Here is a 23205-nt window from a genome sequence, read left to right on the forward strand (position 1 = left end):
ACTTGAAGCTCCTGATATGCTATGAGATTTACTAGTCTTTTTGGCCACTTCTGTATGAACTAAGAACTGTTATCTTTTGACCTTGTATTTCCATAAGCACATACAATATCATCCAGCCTTGAGATTGCTAAGCTGACTACCACACTTTTAGGTGCAAGTTATTCATTGCATTCCCCTAAGTTTGTGGGCAGGCCTGACTTGGGCTTCTCTAGTTTTCCCGATCTGTAGCAGCAGAATTCACTGCTTGCTCTTGGCTCTCCTGTACCTGTTGCACCATCAGTCAAAACCAATAACTTTGTCTACCTTGTTAGTTGAAAAGATATTGGTAGTTCACTTGAAAGTGACCCAATATTCGACATGCAAAACAGATACATCATGTCTCCCTTCTAGGGTTATGCCCTGATAAAGACATTGGTGGCATAGTTTTCAGCATATAAACCATGGAAAGACTGAGATAGCCCTATCTATTCACAGGATACAATGTGGTTGCATCACAGTGCCAGGATGTGTTGGTGATTGGTTGACCCTCATCTGGGTTCAGACTTGTCATGGTGTGGTATTCTGGGTAGGACAGTGTGTCCAAAGTGAAGTTACTGCAACTGCCACTACAAGTTGCTTCGCCTCTTGCAACTGACTTTGTACCAGGCTGTGACAGAAACTTCCTCATTGAGGGTAGGAAGATCTCTCACACCCAGGTTGATGCCACATCATCGTGCTGAGTAGCTCTTCCACAACTTGTCAGTGAGGATATCCTCGTGATCTTATGAGGCCATTGCAGGGTAAATTTTGACATGCAAATTGAGCTGATCATCTTCTGAGCCTTGAATTCTGCTTGATAGATTTCTGTGTCTTCCACCAGGTCAAACCTCCAGCACAATTTATTAATGATTCCCTCCAGTCCCAGAGTTGCTCCCCATTTAAGTGTGAAATGGGGTCAAGGGCCAAATCATTTAAACTTAGAACCAAGCATTGTATAACCTATTCTAGAGTTCAGCCATTATAGGCAGTTACCTGCCTGAAATGCTTCAAAGAATAGTCCAAATCATCCTTTGCTGTACCTTTGAATGTTGGAGGAATGACTTGTTTTGCCTTACTCATGGGGAACCATGATCATAACTACACACTCTCCTTCACAACTGAGAAACCTTAACACTCTGAGTGGTAGGCTTTTAAAAGGCATCATAGTTATGGAAATCACATTTTTCAAGACTAGAAGGACTTACAACCAAGAAAAAGTGTCAAGCACTAAGGAGGATGTTTGTCTGAGACAGTTGTCATATCTAGGAGTACTCTCCTGGACATAGGATTTTCACCAAGGCTTTGAAGGCTCAGGACTTGTCTCTCACTACAACTGACAATTCAGAAAGAACAGCCATTAATATCTAGTGCACCCATAATGGCTGTCCTAACTTGGTGCAAGAGAAATATAGATAACTGAGGATCATTGCAGTGGTGTAGCATCTGGTGAGTCTGAAACTGAGTAGGGTGGTCTGTACAAGATTCTCAGACTTACAGCAGCCACAGTAATTCAGCCCCAGCTCTGGTTAAAGCCACCACAGAACAGAGAAAAACTGGAGGTGCAATTGGTGGATGACATCTGCTAATTGGAGCTATCTAACCAGTAGGTGAGATGACAGGTACTGAATGGCAAAATGAATAGATCATGGGACAGTGGTGAGCCTTCCCAAGCTAAGAGACATACTGCTGAGACAGCCATGAATTGCAAAGAGCCTTAGGTTGAACAGAATCAATGGACAAGCTATCAAATGTTCCTCATCATTCTGCCATCTTAGAGTAAATTTATATCACACAAAAGTTAGGAGTAAAAGAAAGTACACACATAATAGCAAATATAGTGAACTCCACAATACAATATCCTGGTCATAGTACCACAGTTTCCTCCCTCCTATCCATTCTGTGGCAGGTCCAGATAAAAATGAATTTATGTTTGAGCAGTGGGATAGGTCTGCTTAGTAACAGGAGATATGGTCAAGATGCCAATTATGAAGTAATTCTAAATCTCTGAGTAGTAGTTTCATATGGTGTTTCTCACACCTCCAAATTCATTTGGAGGTGAGTATCTGGGAATAGGACTGGCATCCTAGTCTGGACACCGGGTGAGCATGATGTGTGATGGGGATTTGAACTCGTAACCACCATGCCAGGCCTAATCTCTGACTGAGTTGTGATGTTCAGTGGAACAAAAAGACTAGACAAAAAATAAAATACAAAATGCACAGTCTGTATTACAACATACTTAACATAAACACTATGTGTATAGTTGCTTTATGGAACAACAGATTGTCACTTTTAGTGGATTTGCTGTTTAAGCTGTTTCTCCATCATGATCCTGTTCCTAACTGCCTTATTATTGGGTTTCTTCACTTGTTTGCACAATTGAATTATCATTGTCCAATTGCTCTTTTGAGCTCCTTTTTTTGAAGAGCTGTCCTGGTATCTCATTTTTGAGTATTGAATTCTTGGGATTACTTACAGCCTCAATCTCACTCCAATCTAATGAACTTCTGGGTTACTGCAAGACTCTCCTTTCTACAGTCTTTTTTTTTTCTCTTCAACTGACTGAATTTTTCTTCTTTTGTTGTTTTAGACAATTTTTATTTCTTTTTAATTATTGGATTGTTTCTGTAAATCTCAATTGTAATTCTTTATAACTTCTTTTGAACTGTCAACTCTCAGGAAAATTTGGGAATGAGAGTTTATCATTTATTTAAAGAATGACAACTAGGAATTAGGAAATATACAATAGTATAAAAAGTATTAGCTTATAGTTATCCAAAAGTAAGCATTTGTTTTAAAAATTTTGATATACAGAAATGCTGATGCCAAATATAAGTATAACATATCACAAGCTAATGTAAAATTAAGTAAACTGAGATTTATAATTAAATTGTTATTGTTTGTTCTCTATATAGTTTGGAAAATTTGTTTAGTTTTTTTTTTTCAGACTTGTTATACGAATAAAAGAAAGTAACAAATTTCACAGGTACATCGTGACCACCATATTTAAATAGACATTTTTTTTATATCCACATTTAACAGAATGTAATTGTAATGAACATGCTGCCAAATGTCACTTTGACCCAGCAGTATGGGAATCAACTGGTAGAGTGAGTGGAGGTGTGTGTGATGGCTGTCAACACAATACAGTTGGTAGAAACTGTGAACAGTGCAAAGCATTTTATTTCCAGGATCCCAGACGTCAAATAACAGACCCAAGTATATGTCAACGTGAGTATCAGAAATTTAAGATTATTTCAAAAAAAGAAGTTTTGTTATTGTTTGAAAGAGCTTTTTTATTCATTCTAAATATCTTCCTGTCATTGATACTAGCAGATGTACAGTGAGAGGTTTATGAAAATTAAAAAATTGTTTATCTGATTCATTTATTGATTTTATGGAGAAGGGTCATTGTTTCATTTTATCTAAAAGAAAAAAAGTAAATAAATTAAGAACATTTCACTTAATATATGGGTATATAACTTGAAATTATGCATAAAGAACGTGTTAAAAAGAAATCCCTTAAATGATTGATGGGACTTGAAAATGAAATGCAATTATTGAATTAATGTTTTATCAGTTATTAATATAAATAGTGCTTCTGTTTTTGTCCTGAATATCCCAATAATGATTGAAAGTACATAGACTGTATGTATACCCCATGTAATGAAAGAGGAAACTGGAGAAATCCCATTAATACCCCTCGTGGCCACCCCTCTGACTGATCTGTATTTAGTGAGCACTGGAGCTATGAAATCTGTGCATTTTAAAAGAAAAATTACTTCTTCTTGACATATTTGACAGATCCCAAATCATTCCTAGTAATTAAACCATATTTGATGGATCCCAAATCATTCCCAGTTAATTAAACCATATTTGATAGACCCCAAATCGTTCCCAGTTAATTAAACCATATTTGACAGATCTCAAATCGTTCCTAGTTAATTAAACCATATTTGATAGACCCCAAATTGTTCCTAGTTAATTAAACCATATTTGACAGATCCAAATGGAAAAGCCTAGGAAGAGTACGTGACAAACAAATATACTTCTCTCAAATTATAGTAGGATTTGCTGAAATATTTAGCTGTTAGTTTTGAAATGTGAGGTAAAATCCTTAGATCCCAGAAATATCATATTTCTTGTGAATGTTTAATTAATATCTGGAAGCATCTAGTAAGTTATCTTTTTCTTAACTCAATAATGATTGCTTACTTTATTATTCTAGTCAACATGATTCCTTTAACATTAATTTTTTGTTATAAAATAAATGTAAGTGTAGGACAGTTATTTCTTGTGTTTTAATTTTTTAGCCATCAAAGTGCCAAAGTAATAGATTTTATTAGAATTCATTTAATATGCAGTTAGCCTAGGTCTGTCTTTTTCTAAAACATATACAGGTACTGTTCAATTACTTAAAAAACACAAGAGTTTTAAAATTTGTGTTATCACCTAGTGACAACACATAAGCTATACTAAACTTTATTACAAACACAATGTTTACAACTTCATCTATTGATATGAAGTGAGAACTAAGTATATCAAAAGAAAAAAATTTAATTAGAATAATGCTAAAATGATTTACAAGAACATTTTTAGGATGCACATATATAGTTTCTGTAACTCTGCAAAAAACACAAAGCTTTAATAGTATATATTTAATTACACTTATATTAAATATAAGATATTTTCTTTGAGTTTCTTTTAATGGAAAATCTTTCTGTATAGCTTAAAAATGGAAATTTAAATCATACAATTGAATGTAGTTTATAAGCTCTCATGATGACAGGTCTATGAATTTTCATGTTTTATTTTACAGCATGTGACTGTGATCCCCGTGGGTCTTTAGAGGAAGGTAATTGTGAGCCTCGAAGTGATCCAGCTAATGGGATTATGGCAGGAACATGTTACTGTAAGAGCAATGTTGAAGGAAGACGATGTGATCACTGCAAGAATGGATTTTGGAAATTTAGACTTGATAATCCTAATGGATGTGAACGTGAGTTATAGGTGGTACTTTATAAATCATATCATTGAATAGATACTGATCTGATTATGGTAGCTGTTGGTGAAGATGCTAGTATGTATCATACCATAACCCCTAAGTGTGAATAGTTTGACACAGAGTGCACACTTTTAGTAGGGGATCACATCATAACAAGTCATAAACTCATTCCATAGTAATACCAAAACAAGCATTTCAACCTTGAAGCATCACCGAATAGTTTTTTTGAGGTGAAACAGAACATGCATCCTAATGCGCATGGTAGTTTTTTGCAAAAATGGTTAATGACAACCCCCTCACGTTAAAAGGAAATTCACTATGTGATCACTCACAGTTTGGTTTTATCTGTTCTACTCTTTATAATACATATTCATACAACTAAAAAGACCCCCATAATCGATTGTTTGGTTCTGTCTGTTTTACTGTTTATGATACATATCCATACAACTAAAAAGATCCTATAATCAAATGTTTGGTTCTCTCTGTTTTACTGTTTATAATATATATATATACAATTAAAAAGACCTCCATAATCAAATGTTTGGTTCTGTCTGTTTTACTGTTTATAATACATATCCATACAATTAAAAAGACCCCCCATAATCAAATGTTTGGTTCTGTCTGTTCTACTGTTTATAATACATATTCATGCAACAAAAAAGACCCCCATAATCAAATGTTTGGTTCTGTCTGTTTTACTGTTTATAATACATATCCATACAATTAAAAAGACCCCCCTTAATCAAATGTTTGGTTCTGTCTGTTCTACTGTTTATAATACATATTCATGCAACAAAAAAGACCCCCATAATCAAATGTTTGGTTCTGTCTGTTTTACTGTTTATGATACATATCCATACAACTAAAAAGATCCTATAATCAAATGTCATTAATCCTTATCACTTTGCATAGTATATATTTATATTTTATTAAATAAGTTACATAGCCATTCACTATGTAAAAAAAATTAATTATTGTGAGCTTATGGCCCTTTTACCAGAGCCATAATTGTACAACTGAACAGTGATTTGTTAACATTTATGGAACACTTGAGATATGTAACCAAGTAACAATACAAATAATATCTATTGTCTCACCAGTATTTTATAATTCTCATGATAAAAAACATCACTCCAAAAGTGGTTGCTTCAACTCAAAGCCAGCTTTCAAAGTGCCACATAAATTTCAGAAAAATAAAGTATGTATTAGTGGTGGATGAAGTATATGTATTGTTATCTTCAAATAATAATTATAGTTTATTTCTCAAAAACGAATTCTCATAAGCTTTTCATATAATACAAGAATATGCCAGATAGCTTTAATGATTTTACTTTTTATCTATAATAAATAATGTCATTTTGTAACCTGAATCAACATCTGTTCTCACCTTTCATTTTAAGAAATGTCTGAATCAAAACTATTATACTTTTTTGTTAACATGTCCATCACATAGCTTGTTCCATTTATGAAATGTTATGACTTAGTGGTAGAAAAGGATTTAGTAAATAAAATAAATAAAACTTTCAATATATTCCTAAATTCTAATTGATTTACTGCATTCACAGTTAAGGAACATTACACATTTGATGTGCTAGAATCTAGAACAGTCCATGTAAAAGCAGTGACTGTTACTCAAACAACCTACACGAATCAAAATAATTTCTTTTATTTACAGATTTATATTAAAATAAAATCACTGTTGTGTATTCTTGCTTTATAAATATGTTTCTATTTTACTTTTATGTATTCTTTAGCAATAGTTTTTTCACATGGTAAATAAGAACTTTTTTTTTATTGCTGTGATTATAAAATAATTATAGTTGAAATGTGATTAAGTGTTATAAATGAGAGTTATATATATTTGTGTAGGTGACTTGAAGTAATATAATTGAACCTACTTAAAGTTAGTACTTTGCAGTAAAATTTGGAAAAGCATAGTTCATTGGGTTACTGAGTCTCTCCCCTTTTTTAAACTAAGTTCTAAATAATTCTGATAAATATGACAGTTGGAGTAATTATATTATGATAATGTCATGGAAATAATTTTCATTATAAATCATACACAGTTTCAAGAAATGAAAGAGGGAAAAAAAATTGAATATAACAGTAAAGTCGTGGCCAAGAATAATATTCAGAAACTAACATTTCTGGATGCATATCCATTTTGATTCAGTAATATTTCCCAACAAGTGAAACTTCATAATGACAAACTTTCCAGTCATGTATAAAATAATTCAAAGTAATGTTTTTGTTGTGTTTTTTTTGTTATAAAGAAGGAAGTTTATTCATTTTTTTTTTAACTTGTGAAGATGGATTTAAGAATGGTTGATGAATTGTTGCAGCTTGCAGTTGCAATATGTTGGGTATCGTTGGGAACCAGGGCTGTAATGAATTCAGCGGAGAATGTACCTGTAAAAGGAATGTTATTGGAAGACATTGTGATCAGTGTTTGGTGAGTAAAAGATATTTTAGACACAGTATTGCTAACATTGCAAATTACCACAAGAGTCATTTATTATATAACGTTTTTCAAAGATCATACTTTATAGGATACAAGGATTTAAACATAGACTAAGAATTTTAAAATATAAAACAAGCATTAAGACAGTTTTTAAACTTGAATTTTAGGATTATTTTGTTTCATACTTATAAATATTTAATACAACTTTATGAAGAAAGAAACTTAGATATAATAAGATGAAGTCTTAATATATCGTTAATTGTTTACTTTCAATAGATTTAGAAACTCATGCTTTACTAAATTAAAGCAAAGAGAATTTTACCATAATCAACCATACAGATATCCTTCGTAAGTTCACATGTGTGTATGTACATGTGCTTGTGTGTGTGTGTGTGTATATATAATATAACCTACAGTTTATTTATTGCACATGTAGATGTACGCATCAACAAGTAAGTGAACGAGCCAACAAAGTTCTAATATAACAATGTAAAATTATACCACATAGGTGAGTTTATAGTTTATAGTTCATAATAAAAACATTAACTGAAATATTATTTGAAGTATTACTGCTTATACTATATTGAATAGTTATTAATATATTGCAGTGATAAAGTGTCAATATTATTACTTGAAATGTACAATAAGGTTGTATATTTCATAATTTAATATCAGAGTAAATATACTAAGGAGAAGGTCAGATGATCTATGATAGAAATAAAGGGTGGTTTAATATCTTATTTCTATTTTTTGTTTTTTTTTAGGGATAACTATCATGCCCACAACTGGCTTATAGATGTTGAGTGATAGTAGGATCTGGGACTTTGTGGGTTCTAGCACCCAGATCCTAATCCCCTTTTTTTCTGTTATGTGCTGATTAGCTCTGCATCTGTTGTTTTGATTATGTCTGATAGATGGAATATCCCCAATGCTTTTGAGAGCTATAACCTCAGACATTTTCACTTTAAAATCATATCTTTTGTACTTTTGTACAAATGGTATAATTTTACATTGTTATATTAGAACATTGTTGGCACGTTCGCTTACTTGTTGGTGTGTACATCTACATGCACAATAAATAAATTGTAGGTTATATTATAATTCGTGTATGTGTGTATATTAATTGGAATTGTTTGAGTAAACCTGTGCTAGATTCAGAGAAAACTGTTTGAGGATAAAATAAATTGAAAAAACACAAGATAAAAACTTGCACAAAGCTTAACTGCCAAAATACAAATACAATAAATCAAAAAATCATATCCAACACTTAAATCAATGTAATGTATTACTTGTTTATTCTCTAAACTTTTGTAAGAAATATCTAAATAACGATATGAGATAAAAATTGAACAGAAATCTTTGTAAAAAGATTGTTATTCTACTTAATACTTACTAATACATTAACCTTGATGATAGTCTGAATTCTGGGGGCTTGGCTCTGATGAAGTTGGCTGTAAACCATGCAGTTGTGATCCCGGTGGGGCATATGACAGTAACTGTGATGTAGTGAATGGACAATGTCGCTGTAGACCACATGTTATTGGACGACAGTGTGACAAACCAGAACCAGGCTATTTTGCTGGGAACCTAGATTACCTTGTGTATGAAGCTGAACTTACAAGAGGCTGTCGAGTAAGGGAGACTGATAGAATTATGGATTGCAATTAGTTCATACTGTGTTTATATATTTAAAAAATGCATTTAAAATGTTTACAGAGTTTGGAATAATGGTCAGTATTCATCAAGTAAGAAAAAAAATCTGAAACTTTTAAGAATTTCTGTTTCTGGGTGGTAAATTGGGTGATAAATTGCCACAAGAAAATACCTACCATAAAATGAGTATGAAATCATTTTTAAGTAAATTATAATAAAGTTTGTAGGTCTTAAATGCTTTTAATTATGATATTATAATTTAAAGGTATAGGGTGTATAAATGATTAATTATGGAAAGTATAAACATAACTAATCAGTATAGAGATCATAATCTGGTAGTAAAGTAAACCTAAAAGATATATACCATGTTCATGAAATGAAATCTGAAAACATAAATCTTAAGCCAGTTTATTTTTAATTGTATTCAGCTCAATCAGATAGAGAATTGTAAAAGTGTGTACATAATCCCTTACATCAATCAGATTTACTGAAATTATATTTTTAATAGAAATTGGATATCATTTATCAATAAAACAACTTCAATTATGAAATATTCGTTACAATTCCAAACATTGTGCTTTAGGGTAAAAAATTTTTTTTTCAATTTTACATGAATATATATCATTCAGCATGCAGCTATGTATCTTAGCACATGATTAGTTTTACAATAGAAAAAAAAATTACAATTTTTTCTTTAATTGGTCTGTTCTTGTAAACAATGATTGATATATTTTTTGCCAAAAAAACATATCAATTGTTATTTCAAAACTGTTTCAATGCCCTAAATTTGTGAAGGTTTACTTATCGTAAAAATTTTTAAAGTTTAAGGGGGGGTAATAACAATCTTGTAATTGAACTAGGATCGTGCAAGAGAATACACAAAATTGGAAAAATGACTTTTTTATTAAAACCTTACAATATTGCAAGTAGTACTAAAACAGTTAATACTCACCTGTTCTGTTTCTACAGTCAAGAAAGAAATTAAATATTTTAATTTTGTTTCCACACCTCTGAATGTCCATTTGAAGCAAACACTGTTATTAAAGATATACAATTGAATTCTTCATTGATTCATAAATATGATGCATTTGTTCTTAAGCCAGCTCCTTTTTAGTTTCTTGTGTTTACTTCATTCATTGAAAGATGAAATTACTTGAAAAAATTAGGTTTATATGATAATTCTTTCTTTCCTGGGTCATCGATTTTGTCTTATTGGTTCATTATTCAAAAACATTTTCAAGTATGCTTTGTTATTCCTCCTTAGAGATTTTATCTAGATTTACAAGTTTGTTTTAATATTGGTTAGATTATATTAAGTTTGTTTGAACTTAATTTAAACATATTTAACACTTAAATACAAATGAATCAAGTTTGAGCAAATAATCACCTAGATCTCAAACATGAGCCCATGTATGACAAAATTTGCTTTTTGTATATTTAAGACCATATTATAACAAGTCCCACATCAAAATATCTAGACAAATATATTGACTTTGGGTAGTTTCTTATATTTATTTTCAAGAATCATTTTTATATGTAAGCCTCAGTTAATATCAACAGTAAAATAGATAACTTGCTCTCTCACGTTACCGTGATGTTATTTATTATATTAATTGATATTTCCTTATTGTATGTGACTATGTGAGGGTGTTTTGTTTTAGTTATATATGTGAAAAAAAAATCAATACCATGAACTTTCATTTTTGTGACATAGAATTGCCAAGTAAATGTCAGAGAACCAGAACCTGGTAAAAGACCAACATGGACAGGACTTGGCTTTATGAAGGTGTATGAAGGATCCAGTTTAACATTTAATATTAGCAATATTCCTCAAACTCTGGAATATGGTATTGCCATCCGCTATGAACACAAGGTTGGTAAGAGTGTTCTCATTGTTTTTTTGTAACTTGAACTTCTTCCTAAGTTTGAACTTACTTGATACTTGATTTAATTTATAATCTGTATGTTTGTGAAAATATTGAGAATCCTAAACAGACAGTACACTTTATTCACATACATTCAGTCACCAGTTATGTATATATTGTTGGTAAGTACATTGTATTTTGTCAAAACGAAAGAGAATAATAATCAAATATTTCCTGTTTCTGTGTTTAAATAAAACTGTATTGTTTCTAGAATGATTAGGAAAGAAATGTATAACTTACCTCTTCAGAATAGACATGGAAACCATATTCTTAGCAGCACTTTGAAACAAAAATTATTGTAAAATGTTTTGGGTCTAATAATTTTATGTTTTTCATCTATTTATTTCTACTTTTATTTAAGTGTATTCACAATTTGAGTCTATTTTTTTTTACACTTCAGAAGTTAGAAAACCTAAACTGCTTTACAATAAATCATATTTGACAACAGAAACACCATGTTTTGTGATTGTGCAGTTAGTATAGTGGCATTATTAGTGAAGTACCGTGAAATTGTAAATACGTGTAAAAGTATGTATTATATATTTGTCGTTTTTACAAGTTGTGTTATTAAAGTTAGTTTTTTTCTGCTGTATCGTACTTTGAAGATTACTCCATGACTAAAGAACATTGACAAATATTTTTGTAGTCTTCTTTTTTTCAGTTATACCTTACAAACATTTTGGAATCCTAGTACTATTTTGCTCAAAAAATAAAAAATACTGCTATTAAGAAACATATCAGTCAACCACAGATGTTTCTTTCTCATTTTTGCACGAACATAATCTTTTATACTTGGTGTATTTGCTTAAATTATGAGATTCTGTTTTATCTGTTATAAGTTGTATCTTTTAGCAAAAGAAATTAGTAACTACATATGTTGTATTGCGTGGTTAATAAAGTGCAAGAGAACATGAAAGAAAACTTTTAGCTAATGAAGTTTTTATTTTTCAGCATCCTATGGATTGGGAAAAAGCTATAGTAATCATTGAAAGACCAGGTCCGATTGATCAGACAGGTCCATGTGCTAATACAAAACCAACAGATGATATAATGACAGTTAGGTTACCCCAAAGTAAGAATCTTTTTTTTTGTTATTCTATCTGCCTCTCTGCTAATTTTCTTTTTATATGCTTACACAGATATTGCAGTTGAAAGAACTGTTATATTCCATCTTCTATAATGGTAAAGAATATATCTTTATTTTAGGTACATTTTCAACTTTTTTATATACAGATGTTCAGTAGAGCTGGGAGATTAGTGGAATTTACTAATCAAGTAACAACTGAACTCACTAATTGATTGCCCACAACTAATCGACCGTTCTTATGGGAGATTAATCTTCCTATTTTGAGCTTATTTTGGATATTTTAAAGACATTTTAAGATTAACCTTTATTTAATCTGATAGACGCTCTTAGTTACAACATTTTAGGATTTAGGTACTTTTTTAATCTTAAACTGTTGGACATGGAAAAGTATCATATACGAAATATAATATGAAACCTGTAACACACTGAAAATACAATTGGTACAGTTCAATGAGTTTCTATCTACCAATTTTCATAAGACTACTCTACTAAAATTACTGAATATTTGTGGGTGAAAATAAACAACTTTGTGATATTAATTATAAAACAGAACAATAACTCATGAGGTTACTATGAGGTAAAGGCTAACACGTGTTAGGTAGGTTTAGTGCTGGAGATTGAGTTTATGATTCTATAGGAAAACAACATTATCAAGTATGTGGTGGTAAAGAGAACATTCACAAGTAGATCTAGGAGATAAAACATGTTGTTACTTTAGGTGCATCTTTACTGTAAAAAAGGACAGTAAATTAAATAGCCACTTTACTCATTAGAGGTAGAAAAGAATAAGATCACAAAAATAAACGACTTATGAAAATCAGTGTTTTTGAACGTTACTGTTTTCCATTATTCCAGCAATCCAAGTAATCTAAATACAGCTATTATGATTTCTCAATATTATTTTTGATTAATTCAAGCTTTATTCAAATTAATCAATTCGTATCAGTTACGAATCAAAAACAGTAAGTGTCAAATTGGCATTGTGCTGATTTAAAGTAATAAAGTTTGGCTCACTTCACAATGGAATATTCTCGTGTACAAAATAACGACTGATTTAATATACCCATAATCATATTTGTTTATTAGTAATTTTGATTAATCAAAATTTTACATGACACTAATTGGTGTAATAGATGCTTGTAGGTAATCAATTAATCGAGTTAATCACCTGGTTCTAGTATTTTAGTGTTTCATCTAAATGGTTGGCCCCTTTATAAACAGGATGTGAAAGGTTGCAAACTTGCACTAATCACCTTCACAACAATGGCTACAAACCATGATGAATGCGCAGTTTCTATATCATGTCCTTCTGGAATGAGGTCATACTGTTTTAAGAGATTTGTACAAGTTACTATCAGCTGCAGCTTTATCTCCATGAAATGTTTAGTGGGAGTGCTCAGTGATGAAGTAGATATCCCGTGATTTTGGATACTGGACTAGGATTTTTGTTTGACTTGAAATGTGGTATTATTATTATTATGATTCCTATTCCTGTGTTTGTCTTATGTAGATGTTCTTTCTGCCAGAGTCAGAGAGCTCCCAATTACAGAATAATGGAGTTGGCTAGATTTGTAAAATACTCCAGTAATACATAGTGTGATTTATAAGAAGAGAGATTGTGTACTTTGTTTATTGATTTGTGCTTTCTTCTTTTACTTTATTGTGTTTGTGTTTATCTTCTTTTTAACAGTCACCTTAATTTTGATCACATGAATTGAAAATACTTATAATTTTATGTTGGGCATTATATATATATATATATTTATGTTTGGATTTTGTCTATATATGTAAGGAGTTTGAGTGCTATTGTTTTGATAAATTTTTGAACAGTTTAACTCTGTTTGAATTTTTGGATGAGAGATTATGCTGTCATTATTGCATTTTGTTTTTTGAAATTATGCATTTAAAATTACTGAGCGTTTGACAGTAGACAGTGCTTTGCAATACACCTAAAGTTTTGATCACTTATATATACCATTTTTCAAGCAAAATTTCTTGTTCTTTTATTTTCTCGAAAGTAAAAGGCTGGTTTTAGCTAAACTTTGTAAATGTTACAGAATTTCTTTGATGAATATATCTAAGTTGTTATGGATTTTCTAGTTTCATATCATATCACTATTACTCTTTCATCTGGTAAAAGACTGAAACTGAATTTCCCTTCATCTAGTAATGGTGATATATATTAATGTATCTAGGCTAATGGGTGTAGGGTTGCATCTAAGTGTGTTGAAGAAATACTTAGTTCTGTAGGAATATTTAAGATACTTAATTTGGTTCAAGTTGTAATATATTTTTGGATAGGTGTATATGTGAGTGTATATATATATATATTGTAATAGCCAGGCTATCTGAAAATGGTTAAAAATAGCTTTCTATGATCCTTTGATTTTCATTACTCATGTGTATATTACAGGAGAGAGGTATGTTGTAGTGTATCCCAAGGCTTGTCTAGAAAAAGGAAAGGGGTACCAGGTTCGGCTTGAATTAGAGTATTATAATCGACAAAAAGATAGTCCCCATGCTGTTGTTTACATTGATTCTGTAAGTATGTGAAGTCTTTCATGTATTTAAGTTTGAAAATTTGAAAACATATATAAAAATGAAAAAATAGAAGAGTACATATAACTATGCCACAAATAATATTCCTGAAAGTCACAATTCCAAAACATACTTACCTCCGCTAACACTATAGCTATTTCTCGATCTCTAAGGTTTCCACTCTTTGCCCATCTAAGCATTGAAAACACTTGCTCCAGTCTTTTATACCCTGCTTGATTGTTCTTGGCAAATTCTCCATCAACTTCAATGCGCCCTCTATCTAGGTACTGTATATCAACACCTCATTCAGATAATGTAATAACTTTTTCTCGACAAAGCATTCAGCACGGATTTCTATAAATAGGAGTGTTGTGATTATTCACAGATTATGTTGTGATTTTCAACGTGGTTGGCATTAGTACGGTTATATCTTTGTTTCTATTTATAAATTACTTGAACAAAAAAAAAAAAAAAAATTACCAATGGGTATGAATTGCAAACTTAATGTTTCTGCTATGGAGACCAACCAGATCTCTTTTTTTTCCACCTCTGCTATCTGGTGTTTGTCAACGGCCAGGGGAGGAGTCATTCTCAGTCAAAGCTGTCTGGGATATGATCCATCGTGAGATGGAGTTATATATGTGGACCGAGAGTGTCTCACCGGGGAGTTCTGAGGCAGCTTTTGCAAAGGACCCGGGACAAGTTGGGGAGAATTTAGACTCTATTTTTACGTCTCCTTCTTTTACTAGGTCAGCCTCAACAGAAGATCATCTTGATCAGCCACCTCCAGCCCCTTTTCTTCAGTTGGTTACTTGGGATTATTCTGTTTCAAATTTGACACAAACCTATACCTGTTCTGGATGTAGTACAGTTCCTCCACTCTTTTACCATTTTGAACTTGGTACATTCCTATTCTATACAGATGATTTCTGTACGGTTCATGCCTGCACTGGTCCCTCCACCTTCTCAGTGTGGTATTCTAGCTATAGTGTCAGTGGAGGTAAGTATATTTTGGAAGTTAACATTTTCCTAACCTGAAAATGTATTTCCAATAATACTTACTTCCACTGATACTCTCCTGCCCTACCAAAAACCTGTTTGTTTCTCAAAAAAGTGATTTCATTATCTGAATGTGGTGCTTATATACAGTACTTAAATAGAAGGCACATTGAAGTTGGTGGAGACTTTTGCAAATCAGAATTTGCCAAGGGCATTCGAGTGGGGTATAAAAGACTGGAGCAAGTGTTTTCAATGTTTAGATGGGCAAAGAGTGGAAACCCTGGAGATTGAGAAATAGCTATAGTGTCAGCAGAGGTATATATTATTGGAAATATATTTTCATGCCAACCAATTACTATGAAATTAAATAAATCGTATATGATTTATGTAGTCACAGAATGTAATATCTGTTGTAATTTATAAATTCTAATAAAAAACATTTAAAGTGTTGCATAGTGCAACATTAGCTTATAATTATAGGTTTTTGATACAGAAATTTTAATAAACTTACCAGTTAAATCTATTGGTACTCAAGCTTCTTACCTCTGTGACATTTACAACTCGAGTACATAAGTACAGTTAAGTTTGACAATAAATTTTAAAGAAATAATTATGCTTACTAAAAGTTTAATTGGCATTGTTACATGAATTAATCCATAAATATTAGCTCTGTGTTACAATTAATTAACAGTTGTTTTATATTCTTATATTAATATTGATTTAAAGATAAGAAAAAGAACCAAGATGATTTATGAAGTCATATTTGTATGCTTTGGCATATTGTTAATCATACTGAAAATTATTTTTATATGGAATTTATAAAGGTTTATCCATATCTGAATTTTGAATATTTGTCTTTTATCGATAATTCATTCATACAGTATTTAACTAAATTCTAGTATTTGTTGACAATATAGCCATTTAAAATAACTAAATGTGTGAGAGTTACCTTCAGACTATTACATCATAATATTTGAGCTATACTTGTAAATTGTAGTTGATTGAATAGAATTAAAAATAACTAGAAATATAAGATGATAGCTGATAATATGGTACAGTTAAATCTTGTTTGGCTTATGAGAAATAGTTTGGTGAAAACTGCAGTTTCCAGATGGCCATAGCATGATCTTTATTATCCATTGTACACTATTGTATATAATTTTACTAAAATATATAAATGGTTTGTATAGAACAAACATTTTTAGTAAGATTTCATTGATGTTATTGGTCAAATATACTAATAAACCAACCATGGTAAAGGAATGCTATTATTACCCTATACAAAGTGGTATTAATATCATATTATTTGGTGTATCTACTGTATATTTTTTGAACAGATAAGTTATTTTTAGTGTGTGTGTGTATTTTAGTTAATTTAATCTGTAATTCAGTATTGAGATGGATATTTGGATTGTCTATTTTTTCAGCTTGCACTGATACCTCAGATTGATAGGATTCCATTTTTCAATGAAATTCCTGGAGGTGACAAACACCGAGAAGAATTTCAAAGATTTCGCTGTGGAGAAGTTTTTTTTTCTGTCTCTGACAGAGATCCACCAGAAGTATGCAAAAAGTTTTTATACAGCATCAGTTTCTTTGTATTTGGGGGAGGTCTAAGTAAGTTCTTTTGTTTGTACATTTATATTTTATTTTATCTCTTGGATTATTTCTTACAACCAGGAATAAAAATAAAGAACACCATTGGAAGAAACTATATAGATTCTCTTTTTGAGTTTACCTTTAGTGAGAATGAAAAGAAATCTGTAACATATACATATAATTATTAAATACCTGATTTGATATATATATATAAAATGGAATAATGACTTATGCACAAGCTCTAACATTATTGAAACACCTAAATCATTTTAGCATACTTCATTGGTGATTGAAAAGGTATTAAAAAACCTCCTTAATGACAAATATGATGTGATACACAACACACATTTATTTCACAACATGCATAACCTGTTAAAGGCAGTAATTTTTATTTTTGATGGGGAACAATCTAACTTGTTAACACTAACTTCATATAATGATAATGATTAAATTTATCAGCTATGTGTCTTGGTATGTTTCTTTAGTTTTCTTAATCATTTTTCATATCAACTTAGAGTGTGATTGTGATCTTACTGGCTCCTTGAGTGAGCAGTGTGACCCATTGGGAGGCCAGTGTCAGTGTAAGCCAAATGTTGTAGGTAGAAGATGTGATCGATGTGCTCCTGGTACATTTGGCTTTGGTCCAAAAGGATGTGCATGTAAGTATATGTTTTTTCAAAGTCTATCCTTTATTGTGTGTGCTCTTGTAGCGAAAACCAAAAGCTTCCACGTGGGAATTATATTATGTGATTAAGTTACCTACTTTATTATATTATAAATAAATGCAAGAGCACTTGGAATAACTACTTTTACAATTTAAGTATTTGGTAATAGTTGGTACTGCTTGTTTATGAGTATTTCATGATAGTATACAAGTATGTTACAACATACTTGTAGTGTAATGCAATATTTATTACAAAACTTTAGCCTGTTTTAGCCTTGTGTGCATATAATTACTGGCTTGCTATATAATATGTTATGGTTATTTATGACTGAAATATGTAAGGTTCAAGTAAATTGATTTATACAAACAATATTTCAACTTTAGTTTTAAAGCCATGTTTACACTGCTTTTGAGTATGGATGATGTGAAACTGTTTTTTTGGATGTAGTTGAGAAGTTACTATATTTGAAAGCTCTCAATATTTTCTTGAAGTGCATCATTTATGTAATAAGTTAGCTTGAATGTGAGAATGGTTATTTGTTTGCATCTGAGGGTGCTTTCAAAAGAATGGTAAATGAATACTTTTGAAAGATATTGTACATTCATCATAAAAAAGTGTACTATTTATTTCATGAAAGATTACTGTGCTGTATATACTAAAATCAGTTCACAATTTTAGACTTCAAATAAAATATTCTTGATGGTTGACTTAAGTTCTGAGATAAAAATGTACAACAAAAACTTCAGAAAGTAAACTTTTGTTTTATTTGGAATCTGTGAACTTATTTGAAAGACAAAGCTTGTTGAAGTTTATGATTTTGTTTAAATAAGGTTTAAAATTTTGATGATAACTACAGTTAGTATGGACTTTATTCTAAATGAGGTAAGTGTGTGTGTGAGAAATTATAAATTTTACTTAAAGAACAGAACAAAAGACTACTAGTTTAAGATGATGTATTGAAGAAGTGTGCCTATAAACGTGAAACATCTGATTTTTAGAAATCTAAAGTAAAAGCTTGAAGTAAATGTTTTGAACAGAATTCATCTCTCTTTCTTTTTAACTGTAACTTTAAACTTCTCAGTTAGTATCATAACATGTCATCTGATTTATTAGAACAAAAGCTAGGTCTTTTTACATTAAAATTACTATCACATTTTTTTTTAGCATGCAGCTGCCATAATATTGGCTCTGTGGATAACTTTTGTGACATGGAGACAGGACAGTGTCGTTGTCGTATTAACACTTATGGTCAGCATTGTGATGAATGCCAACCTGGTTTCTGGAATTACCCCAACTGTAGACTTTGTGAATGTAATGGTCATACAGAGATCTGTGACTCTAGGACTGGATATTGTTTGGAATGTGAGAGTTTTACTACAGGACCAAAATGTGATAGGCAGGTGTTTGTATGCATATATTAACCTAGAAAGAAATGTACAGTATGATTTAGTAAAAATCAAAATTAAACGATATAGACTTATTAGTTTAAAAACTGTGTTGTACTTTAGTAATGTTATTATGTCATAATAATTAATATTAAATATTTTACATGTATTTATAGTAGAGATGGCTGACATGGGTATTAAAAACTTTTATTTAAAACACAAACAAGTAACAACGTTTCGACCACCTTAGGTCATCATCAGGTTAAGAATGAAATTTGAAAATGTGACTGTTATTGATCGCGTGTCGTGGGGATGACAGGAATGATAGGTATAAGATTGTAGGGGCATTGTGTATATATAATCTATTATGTACAGTAGTTAACGTTTAAGGAAATAATTAGTACAAGTATAGAAATGTTTCATGGTGCTGGCTCAATGTGAGTTTAAGTTCTTGTGTTAGAAGAGCTTCTTTAAGTTTTCATTTGATTATATTTGTTTTTTTACGTAGTATGTTAGTGTTTTCTATGGTTATATTGTGTTTATTTGAGATACAATGTTAGAAAATATGGAAGGGTGTATTTTTATGTTCATTGATTTTAATTTTCATCTTTCAGGTTGTTTCTCTGATATAGAAATCATGGCAGTTCTTGCATTGTATTTTAAAAATAATGTTAGTATTGTGTTTGTCAGAGTAATTTTTACATAGCATAGATTTTAATTTGGTTCCTGGTTTTTGAATTAATTTAGGGTTTTCTGGAATGTTATGTCTGGTTATATGTTTATTCCAAATGTTAGTTATTTTGTCACTTATATCTGGAATGTAAGTTATGTGGCAATGTATTGTTTTTTTGTTTGTTGTTTTGTTGATTTTCGGCTGTTTCTACGATATATATATATATATATTTACTTCAGGATGGTTCCTTGTCATCATAAATATTTTAAGTGACAAACCAAGAAGCAAAAGTGACTCCAGGAGTGGGGCTTGAACCTAGGACCCATGGTTATGCTAATAAAATATTTTAATAATATTTAAGCGGTTCACTGTTTATTACGGAATGTATCCTCCTATAAAATAGCAATACTTAATTAAAAATATTGGAGATATGAAAGACAAATCTTTTAAAACAAGCCAATAGGTGTGATAATGACATCTATTTATTAGTAACTTATAAAGCACAGAGCTATTTTTATTTATCAACAAACTGTAGAAAGTTTGTAGGTACTGTATTTTGAGATAATAAACAAAAAACAATTGCTTTTTACACATGTAGTTATTATAGGGATCACTTAGGAGTTACTGAATGAAGTATAGTAAATAATTTATTTGTGTTCTTTATGCATTGTTTGAAAGCAGTAAGCTTTAGAAATATTAATAAATAAAATTAAAATTGACTGATGTTTTTCCTATATAGATGTATATCAGGTTACTATGGTGACCCCAGAATTGAAGTGAACATACCATGCCAACCCTGTCCTTGCCCTGGGACTGCAGAAAGTGGATTAAATCATGCTCGAGGTTGTTATCTGGATGTACATACGCAAAAGGTCATTTGTCATTGTGAAGAAGGATACAAAGGTAAAGCCTTCTGCTTTAAAGCAATAAAAATGTTTATTGCTTCTACATGTAAAGATATTCAAGTGTTTTAAGCATAACTTTAGTCATTTTCAACTAAGTATAACTTATTGTATTATTACCATGAAATTAACATGGTTATTTAAAAACTTTAAGGATGGAACTCACCTCATTATGGGATGCTTACCTTCAAAGTTTGCTTAACCAGTATGAACTTTTGTTGTTATTGTTTTTCTCATGATTAGTCACTGCTCTGAGTATACATGACAAAAAACATAGCATTCTGTCATAAGGTAATCTAAACATGACCTGTGAATCTGGGGGTTTATGGTTCTCAGCTTATTGCCACAACTACGCTAGTGTGAAATGTTTATGTAAGCAGTGCTACAAAACATACTGACATAAACTTTATCAAAAGAAAGGTTAATGATCATCAGTTCATTTTTTTTTTCTCTAACTTTTTATTTATATATTTTATTGTTATAATTTTTTCACAGCTTTGTTCTTTTAAGAATCTAATCTTGGTGGTTTAGATGGATATCAGAGCAGGTTTATTCCTGTTGTTACTTGATTCTCTTTACACATTTTTTTTCACAACCCTGCTTTCAATATTGGTGCTTAGTAATACCACAGAAAAGTTCCACTGCCATGATTATCCTTTTAGAAGAAAAGGGAGAGATCAGTTATTTTTGTAATGTCTTCCTTCCTTCCTGTGACATAAAGATCGTTATAGAGGAAGTCATTCTGTTAGAGAATTGTGTCAGTGTTTGAGCAAAGTTATGTTCGTGACGTGTACTAAAATCAAGAGGATAACATGGAGAGATGTAAGATTTTTGTGAAAAAAAATAAGATTGGTTATAGTTTTAAGTAACAGACTATTGTTTTGATATTTTTTAATGTTTCTCCTTGCAGGTGAAAGGTGTGATAAATGTGCTGATAATTACTATGGAAATCCAACTGCGCCTGGAAGCAGATGTCAGAGGTGCATGTGCAATGATAACATTGACATCACAGTTCCTGGAAGCTGTGACTCTGTAACAGGAGAATGTCTTCTTTGCATGTTCAACACTGAAGGGCCTCATTGTGAATATTGTAAAAAAGGACATTATGGAAATGCCACTCAGCATAACTGTCCAGGTAAATGTGCTTATTGGTGTGTCAGAAAAAAAAAACAATTTAGATAATTATACTAAGTGTGTAAATTGTAAGTATCTTAAGTATTTTACCTCCTCTCACAAGCCCCCCTTCAATGGCACAGCGGTATGTCTGCAAACTTGCAGTGCTAGAAACCGGGTTTTCATACCTGTGGTGGGCAGAGCATAACTAGCCCATTGTGTAGCTTTGTGCTTAATTTCAAACAAACAAACATATATTCTCACAAATAGCTTTTACGACTTGTACTGCCCTCTATTGGCACAAATTTTTGCTTGCCACTAGCCTTGTTACTCCCACTTATTACTGCATACTAACATGCAAGTGATCATGCAGCAAACATCCACCAATTGGAGTGCAACACTACCCCTATTGTAACTAGTGCCTTCTCTAACCATGCACATGTTAATCATTTCTCGATTGGCAGTCCTACTGATCATACACAGTTTTTGGCTTTTGGTTAATTAACCTATCTACACTGCTTTTACTTTCGTGAATTTCTTATTCTGTTAATTTGTTTTATCATTTTGTTCTGTTTCTGGGAGAGTTATGATTTATTTTATGTTCTCTTCTCTTTCAATTTCTGGAGTTATGCACTCACAGTTTTGGGTAGTAATGACCACGACTGCTCTTACTGCAGCAGCAGAATTCCCGACCACATCTAACGGGTTGACACTACCATTCTCAGCCCATGAAGTGATGGCTCTGGATTGTCGGGAGGTGACCACTTTCATGCTACAATCAGAACGTACTGATGAATGTCCTAACAAGGGTTTCAGTGATCTTTTACTTTTGAATTTGGACAGCTTTTTTTGCCCCTCCTGAATATGCCTCTTAGTCACGTGTTGTTTCAGGAGACTTGCCCAAACCTTTTTCCCCTTTGGTGGATTTGTCATTCAGGTATGTTCTGGACTTATCTTCCATTTCCTATGTTCTCCCCCTGCCCTTCTAGAGTTATCCAATCCCACCACCTCTTTTGCCAAGTCAGGGCTCTCTGAGGGTATGTGACATGTACTGCTCTCTTCCATGTTTCCTTAGTCTGTTTTATTTCTTTTATGAAATTCTCACCTCTCCTGTGACCTTTTCCCATCACCCTTCTGGATTGAATTCACCAGTTCATTCGCCTGAAGTTTTCTTCATTTTCT

At 31.5% G+C, this 23205-nt stretch overlaps 1 protein-coding gene across 4 annotated transcripts in view; it reads left to right on the forward strand.

Moving 5' to 3' along the window:
* LOC106478722 (laminin subunit beta-1-like) overlaps positions 1-23205 on the forward strand; it is a 127009-nt gene that overhangs the window by 76143 nt on the left and 27661 nt on the right. For all 4 annotated transcript variants that reach the window (XM_013939286.2, XM_022382243.1, XM_022382235.1 and 1 more), the window contains 12 exons: positions 3061-3249; positions 4838-5017; positions 7366-7475; positions 8901-9116; positions 10852-11010; positions 12014-12134; positions 14563-14690; positions 17114-17303; positions 17801-17944; positions 19115-19346; positions 20748-20911; positions 21821-22045. In XM_013939286.2, the coding sequence (XP_013794740.1) occupies positions 3061-3249; positions 4838-5017; positions 7366-7475; positions 8901-9116; positions 10852-11010; positions 12014-12134; positions 14563-14690; positions 17114-17303; positions 17801-17944; positions 19115-19346; positions 20748-20911; positions 21821-22045 (2058 nt within the window). The remainder of the gene's footprint in view (positions 1-3060; positions 3250-4837; positions 5018-7365; positions 7476-8900; positions 9117-10851; positions 11011-12013; positions 12135-14562; positions 14691-17113; positions 17304-17800; positions 17945-19114; positions 19347-20747; positions 20912-21820; positions 22046-23205) is intronic.

The sequence above is a fragment of the Limulus polyphemus genome, unplaced genomic scaffold (genome assembly GCF_000517525.1).
Source record: "Limulus polyphemus unplaced genomic scaffold, Limulus_polyphemus-2.1.2 Scaffold11, whole genome shotgun sequence".
Lineage (NCBI taxonomy): Eukaryota > Metazoa > Arthropoda > Merostomata > Xiphosura > Limulidae > Limulus > Limulus polyphemus.